Here is an 18,312-nt window from a genome sequence, read left to right as displayed (position 1 = left end):
GGGAGCCGTGCTAGTAAGAAGGGCAAATAACAAGCCTACACACATACAGATGATGCCGATAATCCCTGTATTCTTTCATTTTTGTTTCTATCTTTCTGGGTTCATCTGTCCGTTTACGGATGGGCAGTCACGTTGCAGCTTTCAAATCACGTTTTTGAGATTGATAGAGTGTATGACGTTTTCCCTTTTGAATTGTCGACACTTGATTTTGGAGCCTTGACAGGTGTCAGCATAAAAATTGCTGAACGCCGCCAGCTTAAAATAACGAAATTTCTTTTCTTTATTTTTTGCTTCTTTTTTTTATTTGAATTTTGTATGCAACGCCGAAGAGACTGGCATTAGTCCAGATTTTTCAGGGGCCAAAGAAAACCAGCAGCATAATTTATAGAGAAAGATATAATAATTCAAAGGATTCTTGAAAACAGATGCAGACTTGCGGGACGGTAGTTGTGGGATTAGATGTGGAACGCCCGAGTTAGTTTTTTCTCTTTCGTATTTGTAGATATATCTTGTTCTCTATCCTGTTCCCAAACTTGAAAAGATCTCTTTATTATGCGTTGATGCATGAAAAGAATATAGCTGTCAGTTTTCGAATCCCCCCCTTTCCATTTGATGCAAAGGTTAAGATAAGCTGACGACGAATACATTTATTATGCAACGGGACAGCGTGATATCCCGTTTCTTATGCTCTTGCGTCGAAAAGCTCTTTCTCTTTCGATGACCGGCTTATGTGAGGACGATGGCACCCTAACTAAAGCCCTTACAGTATATTTCATCCTTTGTGTCGCTTGTTGGTTCCACACATATAAAAGCCGAGGGGTGGAGTGCACCATTAGGCTACTACTACAACTACTGGAGGTGGGAGATAGGATCATGTCAGGCTTTGTAATAGGCGAGGCAGCTTCTTTTTATTGTGTTTTCTATTTCGCGTGTTATTTTTGGAGACGCGTTCGTGTCTGATGGAAAAACATTTTCCTTCTTGATTATTTTGAAGTTTTTCCGTATTTGATGGTCCGGATCACAGATGGCGTTGTCTATCAGCTTGACTGACTTTTAATTTGTTTTGCCGCAGCAGCAAGTCTGAGAAAAAGAGAAAAATAATAAATGGGTGAACTGGTTGGATTATTTTTTGTTGGTGATGATGGATCTTCATCTTGATAATTCCCTTTGCCGTAGTGGGTGGGGCTCGGATAGGTCGACATCTTCCGCACGATGAATCTTTCGCCTTCAAGAACACTCGAGTGTTAACAGTTGCATATCACGCTCTCTCTCGCTCCCTGTCTGCTCTGTCTGTCGTTCGTTCGCTCTTTTTTTTTCTCTCTTTCCTTCTCATTTGAGATAATCAATCAGTCGCGTAACAGTCGGTCGAACCGGATCGCGTGTTGTTGTTGCTTTGAGGCAGCAGCAGCAGCAGCAGCAGTTAGTTTCGAGCAAAAAGCCACTAGAGGGTCGTTGTCTCTTTTTGGCCTCCTTTTGCTTTAGTTGTTATCTTTCCCAGACGGTATTAATCTCTTTTCACATTTCATACACATGCACACACAAACACACACACCTACACACACGCCATCTCTGCGATTTGAAAGCCCGTCAGTTTGTTCAAACACGACAGGTGAATGCTTGTCTGACTCGATTAACGTAGACGATAACACGAGTCGTCTTTTTTCTTGTTTTCATTAGACATTTGCATACGTGAGGGTTATCGTTGCCTATACCGATTTATTTTGAAACGAATTACCCGTGTGACATTGTCTGCGCATTATTTTTATTAAAACGGAAAACGTAAAATGGAAAACGAACTATTTGTTTTTCTTGCTTGTTTTCAAATCGGATTGTTTCAATTCGTATGCGTGTTGATTGTTGTCGTAGGCCAATGGATTCTCTGATTCACGTTCTGCCATATCTTGAGCCAATTCTCCCTCTGTGGCGTCGTCCACCGACTTTCCTTGGCCGTAGAAAATGTCCTCGCGATAGAGTCGATCTTTCTTCCGGTCCGTTCCGTGCAACTAAAAGATGCCCGACATGAATATTTCAATAGCAACCAGATGAGTCACGAAGTGGTTGAATGATGTAAAACGAGCTTACCGTGTCCCAGTATTTGATATTGAATCCGAAATTGACGTGAAAGTATTGATGATGGTTATCGTGAAAGATGCAATTCGGTTGCCATGGTTGCCACCAGTAAGCCTTGAAATTGATTCCTGAATGGTCGATGATGCCGTGGTAGTAAGTGTAGGACAGCAAAACGATCATCGTGACTGGAGAGATTTTTGGGGGTTTTATTTTTTCGATTTTTTGTGTGGGCGTAGGAATGATTTGCGCGCTACTTACTCCAATTGGTTGGAACGAGGAACATGGGCGATATGAGGATTCCTTGGAAAAAGAGAAATTCTACCGGATGGATGGCCGTCACGGAGAAGGCTGTCGGTTGCTTGTACGTGTGATGCAATTTGTGGAAGTGTTTGTAAAGGAATGGCGTGTGGAAAATCCTGTGGCCCCAGTACGTCAAATAATCCTGTCGTGCAGAATTTATTTATTTTTTTTTTAAATTTGCAATCATTTTCGATATCTCTTAAAAAAAAAAGAAGAACAGAATTCACCTGCCAGATGAAAATGGCTGGCCATTGGAGAACAGCCCAGACGTATCCGTAATCTGCGTAATCGTAGTAGATGAATGTTCTCCCGCCGTTCATGATGAAACAGGAGATGATTCCCGAAAGGACGGAGCCAAAGAAAAGCGAAAGTGATCCGAGAAGGATTTCGTGTCTCTCCAATTCGGGTGAGAGCCACTTGGTGGGTTGACATTTCCATTCCTCAGGCCGGTCACGTTGGCGGACGTAATAGTACCAGTGCAGGAATCCGCCCACACCCAAGTAGGTGACATACGAGATGGTCATGGCGGGCAAAATGTAATAAGGCAGTCCCTCCAATTTGTAATCCTTGAGCGAAAAGTCGCCGTAAAGAGTCTGTACCTCTGACGACAATGTGCTGTTTGTTTCGTCCTCTTGTCCGTTGCGAAGGTATTTGATAAAGTGGACCAGGATTAAAAGCCAATCGCCTTTTTTTTTTGTCAGACAAATCAAATTTTGATTTAATATTTTTCAACTTTCTACTTGAAATGGAATTTTACCTCGAATGGAAGAGCCCAGGATGAAAACAGCTGCGGTAGCGATAAAAGATCCCAGAAAATTGGGTAATTTTGCCCAAACTCTTTCAAACGTTTTGTTGTAGCGTTCGGACCAAGTGACGGCCATGGGATCGACCATCCGGTTCATGTTTGCCATTTTTCTTGTTTTTTGTTTTGTTTTTTTGTTCTACTGTTGTGCAGTCGCCCGTCTCCCGGCACTGCCCGAAATCGGAATAACAAACCATTCAAGGATTGGTGCCCTTTTATAATTTGATTGAGATTTGTCAAAGTCCAAAGCTCGTCTCATCTTGTCGATTGATACCGGTCTAAATGCAAATGATTGTGAACTTTGCATTTATACCTTGTGACTTTTTTTTTCGTTTTTCTTTTTCTTTTTCTTTTTTGTTTTTTTTTGTGTGAATTGTGAAGGACAACTGTACTGTACCGGTCCAGTACATTTTTGTTTCAGCTCCGGGATTTTGGATACCAACTTTTTCAGCTCCGGGATTGGGTTAACCACCCAATCTATAAAACTGCTAGACTATCAATTTCTTGCCTTCACCCATCATATTTTCGGTTACCTTCAAAATAAAATGAAAAACCTGTTGATTTTTCCTTTTTTTCCAGTTGAAAAGGTGGAGATGAGTGTGCGTTTCTCTCGTTTCTTTGACAAGCAGATTCTCTCGAATGATTGATTTTTTTTTTCACATAAAAAAAAAAACAAAACAAAAACCGGTTGTTTCCCATTTTCTATTCGTTTCACGTATACACACGCCAACAACCGATTACAAAATGTTTCGAGTCCCGATAATTCCAAAAATATTGGCGCATCTATTCAGTCATGTCGCTGTCGAATAGAAATTTGTTTCTACCGAATTTAAACCGAGAAAGGATGAACGTAAACTTTAAAGTCAAAAGTGGGATGTCGCTGTGGTGCATTTGTTGACGAAAGAGTTATTTCAACGAGCGATCGTGAATGGTGCGTTTGTGTGAGGCTTTGGGGACAGCCATCATCAACAGCTGTTGTCTCGTTTTCGTTTTTCTCGCTGGCTGAAATGCGAGTCGTATAAACAGGAGATTGTCTTTCCACTGACGTGGCTGCGTAAATACGTGCACGATGTGTGTATGTAGGAGCCAAAGCCTCGTTAACTAACGTTGATTGGTGATTATTATATTGTGGAAGCGGTTTCGTCCGCATTTCCTTGAATTTCCTTTTATTCCTTTTATTTCTTTATTTTTTGTTTGGTTTGGGGCCATTAACGTCTTGTCTTTTCTCACTCGTTTCCAACGACGTGAGTGACGCTGGCCCTTTTGTTTTGTGAAAAACTCTTGAAAATTGCATTTTATTCTGCGGCCCGTTGGCTTGCGACTACGCCCCATTCATCACGTGACCAGTGTTTCTAATCTATTAAGGAAGTGAAAATCTCTGTAGACAGGCAGGTGTTGGTCGATGAGCTTTATTTTAGAGAAATTATCTCTCGTTATTTGCACTTTGATTCTGGATACGATTTCCCCTGCACGATAATTGACGTTTGCAGTCACGGCGATTTGTGACGGCATCTATTGAACAATTTGTGGAACTACGCTCACTTGTTTTCTTGTTAAATCGAAAATTGCCCTTGTCCAATTGTGGAAGATGGACTCGGTCTCATCACCGTGTTCCAGTAACGGCATGACGTTGAGCTGTCGGCAACGAGCGCGTCAAAATAGACTCGTGCGATGAAACCTCCCCTCCCCGACAGAAAATGTGCCTTTTTGAATGAGCTTCACGTCATGGTGGTAGTTGTCATTTTTATTTGTTTAGTTCTTTTTTTTTCTTTCTTTTCTCGTATGCTGAAGGGACATGTGAGTGACGGCCAACTCTCCTCCCCTCATGTCCATTTTCTTGTGTGTGTGTGTGTGATTTGTGATGTCAAGCCGAAACGGTTTGAGTGATGTGATGGCCATCTAGTCGTATCCTTCGTATTGACCTTAAAAAAAAAATGATATTTCTTATGCACTTCCATAAGAGTTTGCATCGGGTCCGATTTTCCCTTAAAAAAAAAACAAAAAAACTGTCAATTAAAATATTTTTTATTCGGGGCTGCTGGGCGATGGCAGTTGCGTGTCAGGGGCGGACAGATGTGATTGCTATGCGTCTTGACATGTTGAAGGTTGGACGTTTCTTTGATATCAAAAGCTGTCAGGGAAATTGGAGCGCGAGCAAGTCATTCACGTTTGAAGAAGGGGAGAGGTGAATAATGAAATATCTTGTTTTGTTTTTCATTCTTTTTAAATCAACGGAAATAAAAACACGTTTGACATGAAACTTGTGAATTTTACTAATTGGTCAGCTCTTTTCAATGATGCATTATTTTTGGGTGGGGAGGTGTTGAATAATCAACATTTTCAGCTTGCAATGTTGCCGAATTAAAAGGAAAACTTGTCACGCCATGTCTCGAATCCTTTTTTCTTTTTTTTTTGTGTGTTCGTAGCTCTCATGTTAATTGACAGTGGCATAATCTTTCAACTGTTCGTGACAATGGACGAGAAAGTCGGGAGACTTAATCAAAAATTCTTGTGGATTTAAGAAAACGATTTTTTCTTGAAAAAAAAAAAATTGACTGGTGACGAGTCGAGGGGAAAACTCGAGTTGACATTTTGAGGGGAAGAAAAAGCGGACGGGCAAGATCCCCGCGGTCTGTCAGTCGCAGACAGTTCATTATACCATGAAAATGTTTGTGTTTTTGTTGGCAAGAGTTTGTGACTTGAAAGTTCAACTTGTCATCGTCCACACAATTTTTTTGTTTTTTTGTTGTTTTTTGAAGGAGAGAATCGGTGACCGGCCATTTTGTTGTTCGCTGTATTGCTGGGGCGTGTCTCCATGCGCTCCTGCAGTCCTCTTTGTTTTGTTTTTATGGCATCGCATTGCAGACAAAGGCCAGTCAGACAGTGAAGCATTGAGGGGAAAACTTTTTTTTTTCTCGTTTTTTTCTGTTGTTAAGTCGTAGATAAATAAAAGTTACCTCTATCCAATTCCTGTTTATGTGTGTGCGCGTCTTGATGCACGTACAAAATGCCGACTGGCAGGGGCAAAAAGGTTTTGCGCCAATGTCTCATCGCTCAAGAAGACGGATGGCCCGTCCAAGAGTCAGTCCGTCTTTCTTGGCTTGTTTTGTGCCGCTTTTCATTCGTTTTTTTGTTTTGTTTTGTTTTTCTCCCTAAAGGAGGAAAACAGTTTTCTCTTTGTCGAGGACTTTTGGTTCATTGTCGAGATTGGTTGTTTTCGATTGCAGCCGCCAGTGTTTCTTTTCGGTTGGTGGGGGGGCACTTGCTGTCTCGTTCCCATGTCCTATCTGTTATGTGTATAGACTTGTTGTATATCTTTTTACTCAAGTTGCTGCTGCTGCTGCTGTTTTTGTCCTCGATCGACTAAAATCAGCTGATGGAGCGAGCAGATTTTCTCGTGCTGTACTCATTAATACTTGTCAGAATGGGATGGATGGCTGCTGTACTGCCTGGGCGGCCTTTCCATCTTGTTGCATTCGCCGGCTTCTCTCCGCCTCCTTTCTTTCCTTCCAAGATTGATCTCTTTTGTATTATTATTTTTTTCTTACTTGTTTTTTTAAAAAAAGGAAAAAGATTCAGACACGACAAAGTTCAATAAAGTTTTCTTGCGTACTGCTGCTGCTGCTGCTGCTGCTGCTGAAAAGCAACAGCATCTAATAAACTCTGGCATGTTGGGAAAGAAAAGTAAGAACAGCAGCGAGCGATAAATTAGAACGTAGCAGTAGACGGGCGTAGCCGCTAGAAATGGGCAGCAAACGAGACGGGCCACGTCTATAAAAAGCTACAAGAGTTTGCGCACACGTCTCTCGGCTGAGCAGCAGGCCCTTCATTAGTAATACAGTAGCGTTGTGTGTCTGTCTGTGTGTGTGTGCGTACATCAATCGAGGCTTTGGGAGAGAGAGAGGGAGAGGAGAAGGAGAGGAGAAGGAGAGGAGAAGGGAACAAAAAGGAGTGTATCATTCATCGTTTGGGCCGGCGCACACATTTCTCAAGTGGCGCACAGCAGCAGCCGACGAAACGCTTGACAGTTTTTCTCTTTCTTTTATGGCAGAAGAGACGGATCTCTTTTCTCTTTGGCTGTCTTGTGCTTGCCCTTTTGGCTGTCCGTCTTTGAGAGCAGCGAAGAAAAGGAAGGGCGGCACGGCGGCTTTCCACTCTCTACCTGTTGTTTCATTCGAAAATGGATGGGGCGGACAATGGAGCCAAGAAAAATACACCTTTTCCTTCTTCTTCTTCTTCTTCTTCTTCTTGTTATGTTATCTTTCGGTGCATAAGTATCAAGAGTGCTGCTGCTGCGCATAATAATGGGCCATCATCAGTTTTTCTTCTGTCGGATGCCATCCCTCCCGGTAGACAACGGGAAGAAACCCAGCAGCAGCAGCAGCAGCTCAATCTGTCCCGTCTTGTCTCAGCTGTCGATCGTCTTTTTTTTCTTTTCTTTTTTTTTTTGCAATTTCTCCTCACGAAACTGTCGATTTTCTACATTTCTTGTTTTTGATCGGGGTCTTTTCTTAGAAAAAAACAAAGATGGATCGGTTGTCTCTTCCGCTAGATGTCTCTCTCGTTCAAGGCGGATTTGCAAACAAGGCGGGCGCGCGTATGAATCCTTGAAGTTTCTTTTTGTTTTCGTCGGTTTGTTTTATTGCCTTGACAGGCAATGACGAAGGGCCAAAGGCGGCTGGAAGAGGAGAAGGACTGGCATTGTTTTTCCAACAATGATGTATGGCTTCCTGCTGTTTCTGTTGGATATTTCTAGTTTGCAAACGCTTTCTTGTTTTTCGAGCTGCGCAACAAAAAGGAACACGGCCAAAGACAAATCTCTTTTCCATTCTCTCATTTCTCATTTCTCATCTGATGATGACCAGAAAACGGAAACTTAATCCCAACAATTTTAATTGTTTTCCCCTAACATTTCCGTGTTGACGCGCGCACATCAAAATGCCGCGCTCAAACATTTTATTGAACGCGCTTTTTTTTTTCAATTCTTTTTTTTCTTTTTATGACATCGGCAACGACCGAGCCTTCTGTGTTTATAAGCGAAATTTATGTGAGTCGGCTCTTTTTTGTTGTTGTTGTTGTTTTTTGTTTTTTATTGGTGAAAAATAAAGAATGGCGACAACGAAATGGATGGCTCGCGCCTGCTCACACACATCCGTTTTTTTTGGCCCTTAAAAATAAAAAAATTGTGTGTCAAAAATGCTCTACTTGAGAAAGGAGAAATGAAAAGTCGGCAAGCGTCAAACAGATCGCACAGGGCTGATAACGACGGACTTGTTGAGGGTCGCTGGAGGGTGGGCGGCTAAAGCAATGGCGGCGGCGTTGAATTGTGGAACAATTCCAAGATTTATGAGACACGTCCGTCTATTATATTTATAGCAGCCAGCTATACTGAACACTCACACATTTATGCGCCATCTCTTACTGGAACACAAATATATAAATTTTTTCAAAAATTCACATGTTTTCAACGTTTCTTTAACCAGCTCAAACCAGATGTGCATTACTCTTATTTCCGTTATTTACGAAAAACAAACGGAAAGTGGCCAATGTTCAGACGGACAGTGTCGTGTTTGTTAAAATATCCCAAATAATATGATAAGATGCTTGACATGTTGTTATACTATTCGGAATGGTCGACATTTTTTTATTATTTTTTATTACAACACATTCACGATTTTTTCTCTCGTTGTTATCATGGCGTGGAATGCCTGCCCGGTTGAGCGGAGCTACTGCCCCCACAGCTCTGCCCTCACGTTTGCAGTCGGATATTTTTATTTGTTATTTTTGTGGGATGGCGGCGTAAAATAAGCGGACGGGGCAGGCGGCACTTGTGTGCTGCTGCTGTAAGGGGGGAAGAATGATGAATCATGACAGATTCCCTTGCTCGTATGGACATCCGCCGCAGCGCTCTATAGCCGCTCTATAGCCACTCAGATAAAGAAGTAAATTTCGTTTCTTTTGAATTTCTTTTTTTTTTTGGGATTGTGCCTATTGAGTTGAACAGAAAAACGTCTTGATTGCCTTTTCGAGTATTGGCGCACCATTTTTGCCGATGAGGCAAGATGACGTCGATGAGGCCAGATGATGTCGATGAGGCAAGAGCTGCCGCGTTATACTTGATCCATAATAACAAAGGCAGACATTTTGCTGTGTTAACATGATGGCCCGATCTCATCGCTCGACTGAATCTTTTGATTGTCGATCCGCCAAAACGAAAGAGGCGAACGACACGCTGAATGTTCTGTTTGTAGCCGTTGCAAACAAGAAAGTCTTGAAACGAGACGGGCGGCTCGTCAGGTGACACGACGGAAAAGGAAGACCACCTTGATCGCGTCTTTTTCGTTCTATCGCGCAATCATTTGATGTGTAACAGACAACGCAGAGATGGGAACAAGAAGCTCTTTATTCTTTTGGGGCGGCTGTGAGGGCATGACGAGGCGTTAAAAAGGGCCTGAAAAAATGTTGAAGAGTCATGACAGGTTTCAGTTCAGCCGCGTGACTGCCGCCAACGGCCAAACAAAGAACCTTGTCTATTGCCGCCTTCACGAATATCAACCATTTTTTTTTTTCTCTTCTTCTTCTATTTATCGCGCACAAAAGACGGAGAAAAAACTTCTTGGTGGCGGGTCTTGATTCGCTGCTGACGCGCGGCATCTTTTTTTCCTCTTAAATTGCGCTCTTTTGTTGTTCAGCCTCTTTTTCTTTTGCGATTGTTATCTCTCGCACCGATCAAAAGAAACGCCTACAACGTGCAGCGCCACTGTTTTTCTTTGCCCATTCTTTTGAGAGGAGGAGCACACGCGCAACATCATTCTGACCAAGACAAATTCATCTTTTTAATCGTCATTATGCGCGTGCAACGTTCATTTTTCTCGAGCGACTAGGCCGTTTTTCGCTGGACGCAACGATCAATACATTTTTGTGCGTGTGTGTGTGTGGGGTTTTAAATGAAAACAGTTCCGGCGTGGAGTCACGTAGAAAATTTGGGAAAAGAAAAAGAAAAATCGAGTCAGACAATGCAGAAGCCGCTTTGCACTCGAACGCGATGCATCTCTAGAGAGGCATCTTTTTTGGCCCGTTTTTTACGACTACCCCCACCCCACTAGAGATACGACTAGCACTTCTCATACTCTTAACTCTTAAACTCTATAGTGTACATGTCCAATGTCTTGTCGTTTTCCCCCCCTTTGCCAACGATGTGGTGGAAAGGCGTTCCGAGAAGAAGAGGATTTTCGATGTGTCGGGAGATGGTAAAAAACCATAAAGTGCCGGCCGGCTGGGGGCTCTTTCCGTCTGTATACATAAACCACACACACACACATGGACCAGTAAAAAATGGGGGGAAAACATATAAAGAACCTCTCTCTCTCTCTCTCTTTTTCCCATTTTTTTTCTTTCTTTTACTTGTACGAATTTATGACCGGCTATTTCTCGCCTGGTTATTCACTCTTGACAGGGCGGCGGCGGCGAAAAGGCCCTTTTTTTTTTTCCTTTTTCTTTTATTATTAAACAAGAAAAAAGGGGGGAAATGCCGCCATTGGGTGCAGCTTCAACGCCACATCATGGCAGTGGAAACGATTTACACCGTTTTAGAGGCGAAATAGCTAAACGACACGCGCTGTTCCTTTCTCCTGGCTATACAGTGTCGCCCTTTTAGCAACACATTTCGTTTCACTGTAAATTGACAGATAATCTCTTCCACTAATCTGCCGCCAATGGATTTTTCTTTTTTCCTTCATCGATTGTTCTTGGTTTTTTCTTTTTTCTCCGTTATGAACCGCCTCCTATTTTTTTCTTTCCTTCAAAAGACAAAAAAAAAAGGACAGGTGTTTTTTCTTCTGCCCCAATTTTTGCGAAAAGATTTGCCGTGTTTAATGATGTCCTCTCATGTCGGACGTCTTAACACTTCCGTCCTCGGATTTTTTTCAAAATAATAATAAAAAAAAGATCAAATGTAGGGATAGTTTTTGGTCCAAATAAAGACGGAAAGACGTTTGCCCGCAGCTGATGAATGCTCGTTTTCACGGTTTCCCAATAAATTGTGTGTGTCGTGGCCGAGCTTTAGCGCGTACGAAGCAAACAGAAGCAAAAGTGAGACGCGTGCTTGGTCGTCTCTCTTGTCGCCGGCAATGTTTTCGTCGAGCTCAATAAACTTTCTGTTCTCTCTTCGTGAAAAAGAAAAGAAAATCTTTGTAACAAGACGGAGGAGCAGGAGGAGGAGGAGGAGGAGGAGGGAGGTCATAACTCGCGTTAGGAGCTTAAGTAGAGAAGGGGGAGGCGGCAGAATGGAAATAGCCGCTCTTTTTGGTTAAATGGATGCGCGCAGCTAAAGCAGAGAGAGCAGCCCCCAGTGGTGGTTGTAAATTGTGTCCTGGCCCGTTTGCCTCGAGCAGTTGCTTTGGCTCCAATGGCCGCTCCATCTGTCGCCGCTGGGCTTGTGGTGTAACATCAAATAACTCTTTGCCACGCACGGTCGCCAGGAGGTTCTTCTTCTTGCTGCTGCTGCTGCTGCTGCTGCTGCCGCCGCTGTTATATATACACATACAGAGACGACGGCCATCTATAGAGAAAGAGCGATAAAAAACGAAAGAAGAGGAGACGGACGAGCTCTTGGCCCCTATTTTGCTGGCGTTCGCGCTGACAGTTACGAGCTCGTAAACTTGTCTCTCGTTTTTCTACTTTCGTCGACGACTGCCAAGGGGACGTGGCCATTTTTATCTTGGCCTTGTCAAGCCCGAGCGACAAACGTCACCGGTGAAATCAAATCTTTGGCATTTTCGCGCTCTTTCCATTCGCTCTAATAATATCTATACTCTACACGCTGTAATGTCACGTATAAATATCTCTTCTTTATTGTGTTCAATAACGTCTCGTCTCTTCTGCGGCGGCGGCGGCGGCTTTAAAGAGCGCGACCGAGAAGAGCGCAAAAACGTAAACACAACAATTGCGTTCGGTGGTGTAGCAAACCGAGATTTACGATCGCACTGCAGGCGTTTTCTTAGCCCCCCTTTGATTATCGAATTCACCATCTAAATGTTATCTCTTGATGAACTTTTTTTTCTTTCTTTTGGCTCTATTCGTTTCAACTCTTTTAAATTCATTTGAGACGTTACACTGCGCAGCCTCTTTCCTCGCCCCAAAAAGACCAAACACCCACGCGGCTATTAAACGGAGCGTTACTGGCCCGGCACACACAAGAGACCCATCAAACGCTATTTAAAAAAAAGAAAAAGAAAACCTATGGGCTCTCTTTCTTGTTGTCTAGTGTTGCAATAACGTGCGTGTAGAATGGCAATTTATTATACGACTTGGACATCTTTCCGAGTCTCTGAAAAAGAAGAATTCTATTTTTACGGTTATTATTGTAGCGACGGCTGTTTCCACTTTCATCTCTGCCTCTTCTAACCGTTTCCTTTTGTTGGCTGATGGCCGTCGTCGCGTGTTTTGACAATCGTCTCCATTGATTTCCTTCTTTTTACGGCCGGGCACGACGAGTTGACACATTTCTCTTTGGGGGAAAAAAATAAGAAGGAAAACAACAACTTTTGTATTTTGTCCTGTCAACGGCGACGCGCGTGAAACGAAAAAAAATGAGAATCCAAACGGATGGAAGTTTGTCGAGTCGTGTCGCCAGGTGCGTCATTTGAGATGCTAGGAAAAGATAATGACGATCCATGATCCGACAGTGTTGGATGTCGTACACAGTAGGAGGACTCGCGCGCTCTTACAAAGGCAGGGGCGCTAGTATCATGTTCTTGGAACTATGGAAAACTTGGAAATGGATGATGTGATTGAAAAGCATATCTCTATGACTTGACAGCTGGGGCCTGCTTGTAAAGAATAAATCATTAACTCGAACAATTCCACTGGAAATGTTCGTTTTTCATATTTGATTTCGGAAAAAGATGCCAGTCTTGTTGTCCTTGTTCCCGTTCCTTTTAAATGTCAACTGTTGACACAACGTGCCGACACACGTACGCACACAAGGGCGTGGTCGACACACACATAAAAAAAAAAAAAAACAGCTGCTGAAACCAACACCTTTTTTCTGTTCTTTGGTCGTCCTTTTGTTTTCCTCCTACGCAAACTTTGCTATCAATAGCACGCACGTGTTTTCTTTGTGCCCGGACGGGGGCCTCTATTGATTCACTTGATGTGCGTGGTATTCAAATTCTTGGCATCTGGTGGTGTTGAGAATACGAATTTGAATATCATCCGGTCGAAATTAAATTGGGGGGGGGCACTAAAGACGAAGAAGAAATAGGGAAATGCAATCCGGCAGTGATTTAGGCTAATAAACAGTAAAGGGTTGAATATTTCCGCCTTTTTTTTTTAAAATAGAGAGAAAGAGAGAGAGAGAGAGAGAGAGAGAGAGATGAGGCGTGAAAAAGCAGGACGGGACGGTTGGTGGGGGCGATAAGTAAGCGGAAGAAAAGCGATGAATCTTCGTAGAGTATAAAGGAAGGGTGAGTGGGTGAGCATAGGAGGAGGATCGATGAATCCATCACTCTGCAGCTACGAAGAAAGAAGAGGCTCAACATGAAAGGCTGTACAACAACAACAGCATTCCCTCGTGATGGTGTTGAAAAATAAGAAAAGTGGGCAAGTGAAAATAAGAAGAAATTTACCAAAATTCACAGGAAAAAAAAAGAAATGTTGTTGCGCGCTTGTGTCTAATGCGGTTGTATGGATAATATAGCTCTCGGCTGTCTTCCAGCGGAGCTGTCAAGAAAGCCATGACTTATGATCGTTTGCTGTGTTGGGCTGCGCTCCTGTGGTCGGCTCTCAGCCCCTCCAAGCTTTTTCTTCTTTTTACCAAACTCCCACCACCCAAAACGAAACCCCATGGACCCCCGAAAAAAGGGTTCCATCCCGTTATTTACAAGACGGAATTATTGCCAAGCACTCTCGTAACGCCCCTCTCCCTGAGGGTCACACACACAATCGTCCATCTTGTTTTTCTGTTTCTCGAGTCGTGAGTCTTTTGGGGTCTTGTTCGATTTATTGTACAAGGCAACAAAGAATTAGCGTCGGCCGTTATTGGAGCAAAGCACATTTTCTCTCTCTTGTCTACTGCTGCTGGTAGCTTTTTAGTTTGTTGTTGTTGTTGTTGTTGTTGTTGAGCTCAAGTGTCGGAAGCTCTGCGGGGACTGCTCGACGAGAGTGTATCTGTCAAGGAGAAGAAGGGGATTTATAATTCTCTTTTCAAAGTGGCTGCATCGTTCGACCGTCTTTCCATTTGCCAAAATGCGTCTCATAGTGCAGGACATTTTTATTGCATTTCCATGGCGCAGCTGTCTGTCGTTTGCCTTTTGTTTTTCTCCGTGCCACTGTCAACTGAATTGAGGACTTTTGGTGGTGGTGGTGGTGATGGTGATGGTGGTGGTGAAGGCAATGGTGAAGGCAATGCTTTCAACGCCCAAACTAATGGCCATTTTACGACTAGACGACAGCAGTCGGCGTCGGCCAACGAGACAAGGCGTCGACGACGTCTACTAGCAACTGTCTCTCCTTCTCAGCCCAACTGTTGTCAATATTTCAACAGCCGTTTCTCTCCGTCTCTTTTATATGGGCGCACGAAAAAGACGTCACATTGTTTACATTTTTTGTTTTTTATTCATAATTTGTATCATTTCATTTTCAGTTTTGTGTCATTTACAATCGGCAATTTTTTGTTTTTGATCAAGACAAATCAAAATTTTCCCCATTTTCACGGCTTTCTCTTCATAGTTTTTCTTTTTTAAACACACCCAAAAACTTGATTGAAATCCCCCCCCCCTCCAAAAAAAAGGAAGAAAATATCGACCATTGTTGGACGAATGTCCTCCCTTTTCCCTTCAAAAAGATTCAAAATCCAAATGAAAAGGAAAAAAAAAACTATACAAATGTATCGACAAAATGTGTGTTTTTAAAAGAAAAGATTTTCTTAAAAAAGAAAAAAGGGACAACTCGCTAAAAATATGATAAAGAAAATTGGGTGACAAACGGCAAACAACCCGATCAAAAAGAGAAAGAAAATCACCAGGTGAAAAAAAAAAAATGAAAACGATCGAAAATTCAAGGTAAAACTCCAGCACCGGCCAGCATCCGTTGGCTATAAAGTGAATAAGGATGAGTCGAATAATAGCCGGGCAGTCCAGCTAAACTAGCGGCGTACGGATGGTGCAGCGACAGGAGCGGATTGTGCGGAGGTGGCGGAGGGGCGATAGGCGCTGACGGCGCAACGACGGACGCAGAGAGTGGCGAATGTTGTTGCAACGCTCCCGTCGAACTCAAATGTTTGTTGGCGCCGCCGCCTCCGCCGCTGTTACTGTACGGATGATAACGGGCCATGGAGAGCGGACTGAGCGGCGGGGTGGGATAGGTTCGATGCAAAGCTGCAGCCGAAGCGGCCAATAAATGGGCGCTGTGTGCGGATGCAACGACGGATTGAGCAGCTGGTGGTGGTGATGGTGGTGAGGTGAAGAGTAACTGGTGGACGACGACGACGACGGGAACTCAACGACGGCTCTGGAGGCGCGACAGCTGGAGGCAATTGCGACGCCACGGACAGACTGGTGTGCGTGCGGAGGTGTTGCAGCAGCTCGTCGGACGACGCGAATCGCTTGCCGCAATAATGATCGGATGCGATCCAATTGCACACGTAGGGTCTCGACAAGGACGCGGCGTCCGATGTCGACGTGACGATGGTCGACGGTGTCGACGTGCTCATCGACACACTGGAGGACAGCGCCGCCGTCGAACTCATAAGGCCTAATCCAGCGGCGCTGGCTGCTGCTGCTGCTGATGTCGTTCTCGTCACGTGATCGCATTGGGTGCATCCGGCCGGGCAACCCGTTGACGAGGTGCTCGTACTGGCTGTCGTCGTCGTTGTCGGTGAATTGTTGGGCGAAGACGAGGCGGAAGATGACGACGATGCGGAGGAGACGGGCATGGCGTTGGCAGACGGGCTGCTGTTGGGGCAACCCGTGCAATAAGGATCGCGACAAATGGCCGAATCGCCAGTTTTGCTTGTTGAATTGCCGTGCTGTTGTTGTTGTTGTTGAAGTCGTTGTCCGTAAGAGACGGCACTCAACGCTTGCTGATAGCTGGCCAAGCTGAGACCCAACGAGACGGGCACGTGATGAGGGTATCCCAAATGGTGGGCCACACTCGAATAGGCCGGGTGTCTGAATGCTCCCAGAGCGGCTGCTGTGGCGGCGTCGAGTCCGGCCAGTCCCGGGTGATGGTACGCACTCAGCGGATGATGGCCGACCGACAAACCGGACAGCGGAGATGGGAAAACGGGCGAAAGTCTGTGGTGGTAGGCGTTGGCCATCATCGATTGTTGAATATCCTTGGACAATTGATTTTGCTGTTGTTGTTGCTGCTGCTGCTGCTGTTGTTGTTGTTGTTGGTGGATGGCCATGTCCAGGGCGATTCGTTGTTCGGCCATCAATTTGCTTCCGTCCTGCGATTGTTGGGTCGCACTGTTGTTGATGGAAGGCGAGGCGGACGATTTGGTCGTCGACGGACTTTTAAATCCCGACTTTGATTCCGACTCTTTGGACTCGTGACGGCCGTAAGGGTCGAGATATTGTTGTTTGCTCGACTGCGGTGGCGTCTTGCGATTGGCCGTCTTTTCGTTGGTGTACAAATCCGACGTTGATTTTTTCGATGTTTTGTCGACACTTTTCGTCACTGAAATGGACGACGACGACGACGGTAGAGTTGCCGTCGATGTGGTGGAAGGCGTCGGATCGGCTCCGATTTGACTGCAAGTTTGAGCCAACAGCGCCAACGGGCTCCTCTTTGAATCCAACTGCATTTTCACGAATCGAGACATTTGAAAATTGTTATTCAATTGCGACTGGTTTGACAAGAAAGAAATGTACCGTGGTGGGCAGAGGCGAAAGATAATCCGGCTGAATGTATTGGCTGGATCCGTTGGTCAACATGGTGCCGCTTTCGTTGGCCGGCTGATGAGGTGCTGCGGGTGAAGACGAGTCCAACACTTGGTGCATATCCGTTGTCTCTGTCAATGTGGGTTTGGCAACACTCGATGGCGCTATTTGGAAACTCAAACACAAACACACACGCACACGAGTCGTACTTTGGATAAGGAAATTTCCAATTTCGATTTCACTCGAGCGCTGGGCCAGGCGGGAGAGAAGACGAGAGAAAACACGTCCGCTCGGTTGCAAGTCTCGACTCCAACTGACGCCCCTCCTCGTCAAAAATGGTTGTCGTTGCCCCGGCTGTGTGCCTGTGTCTCGGTTGTGGGGTGGTCTCCGTTTTCTGGCCCGCCCGCGCACGCTCCTACAGCACAACCGCGCCCCCATGCGGTGCCCTCCTACCCTTACCTTAGACCATTCTTCTTCTTCTTCTTCTTATTTTTTGTGTTTTTTTTATTTCTTATCTAGTAAATCTTGATGCGCGTACACTACGCGTCAATGCCAAATAAAACATCATTTTTGATTTGAGCCGTTTGGGGGCGCGCATCAAAATCGCATCCACCCCGCAATCGTTTGGTTTCATTCTCTTCCAGAGAGTTGCGGTGGTTTAGTGGTGGTGGGGGTATTACCACCCAGGGCGCGAGTGATGATGACAGCCGCACACTTTTTTTTCTTCTTCTTCTTTTTTTTTCGCTTGAAAGAGAGAGAAGAAAAAATTCTTTAGAAATTTGCTTTTCAAGTTTTTCGAGGTTGAGGAGAGAGAGAAATGAGACCCACCGCTGACCAATCGGCGCGCGACGGGCGTCTCCTTTGGGGGCCCTGTCAGACTGCAGGATTGAATCACTTCTTTTGAAAATATGTTTCTCTCTTTTTTTTCTTTTCTTTGCAACCTTTTTGTTGGAGAGGTTCTTTTTTTGTGTGTTTGGTTGTAACAGCTTACACAACTACTGCCTTTTGGGTTCGCCATCCATACCCCACGTATTAATTATTCCTTCTCCCGAAACGGAATGAGTAATAGCTCATCTTCTTTTTCTTGTGTGTGTGTGTGTGTGTGGGTGTGTGGGGGGGTTCCGACCTTGTCTCGTCCATCAACATATTATTTTCTTGCCTTTTTATGATTGCCCATCTGATTCGTGTTGAAATGATGTGGCAACGACGCACTCGGCACTGCCAACGTAGTGGCGGCACGTTCACAATTAAAAATGG

The 18,312-nt window shown here is 44.4% G+C and overlaps 3 protein-coding genes across 5 annotated transcripts in view; 1 reads left to right on the top strand and 2 right to left on the bottom strand.

Annotated features, from left to right (window-relative positions):
• The window catches only part of LOC116931893 (zinc finger protein 503), a 49,360-nt gene that overhangs the window by 948 nt on the left and 30,100 nt on the right, over positions 1-18,312 (top strand). The gene's annotated exons all lie outside the window — the stretch shown is intronic.
• On the bottom strand, positions 1,697-3,367 carry LOC116931897 (methylsterol monooxygenase 1). The gene is made up of 5 exons (XM_032939559.2): positions 3,128-3,367; positions 2,598-3,055; positions 2,329-2,512; positions 2,083-2,255; positions 1,697-2,003 (listed from the first exon to the last, which is right to left on the bottom strand). The coding sequence occupies exons 1-5, from the start codon at positions 3,279-3,281 to the stop codon at positions 1,797-1,799; spliced, it is 1,176 nt and encodes a 391-aa protein (XP_032795450.2). The 5' UTR covers positions 3,282-3,367; the 3' UTR covers positions 1,697-1,796.
• On the bottom strand, positions 14,769-17,391 carry LOC116931906 (zinc finger protein Noc). The gene is given in 4 exon segments (XM_045180493.1): positions 14,769-15,583; positions 15,586-15,665; positions 15,668-17,039; positions 17,041-17,391. Coding segments are annotated over 4 exon segments (1,941 nt in total). The 5' UTR covers positions 17,176-17,391; the 3' UTR covers positions 14,769-15,229.

The sequence above is a fragment of the Daphnia magna genome, linkage group LG10, assembly GCF_020631705.1.
Source record: "Daphnia magna isolate NIES linkage group LG10, ASM2063170v1.1, whole genome shotgun sequence".
NCBI lineage: Eukaryota > Metazoa > Arthropoda > Branchiopoda > Diplostraca > Daphniidae > Daphnia > Daphnia magna.
The sequence above is the reverse complement of the archived record's forward strand: the minus strand, read 5'-3'. Positions and strand labels throughout refer to the sequence as shown.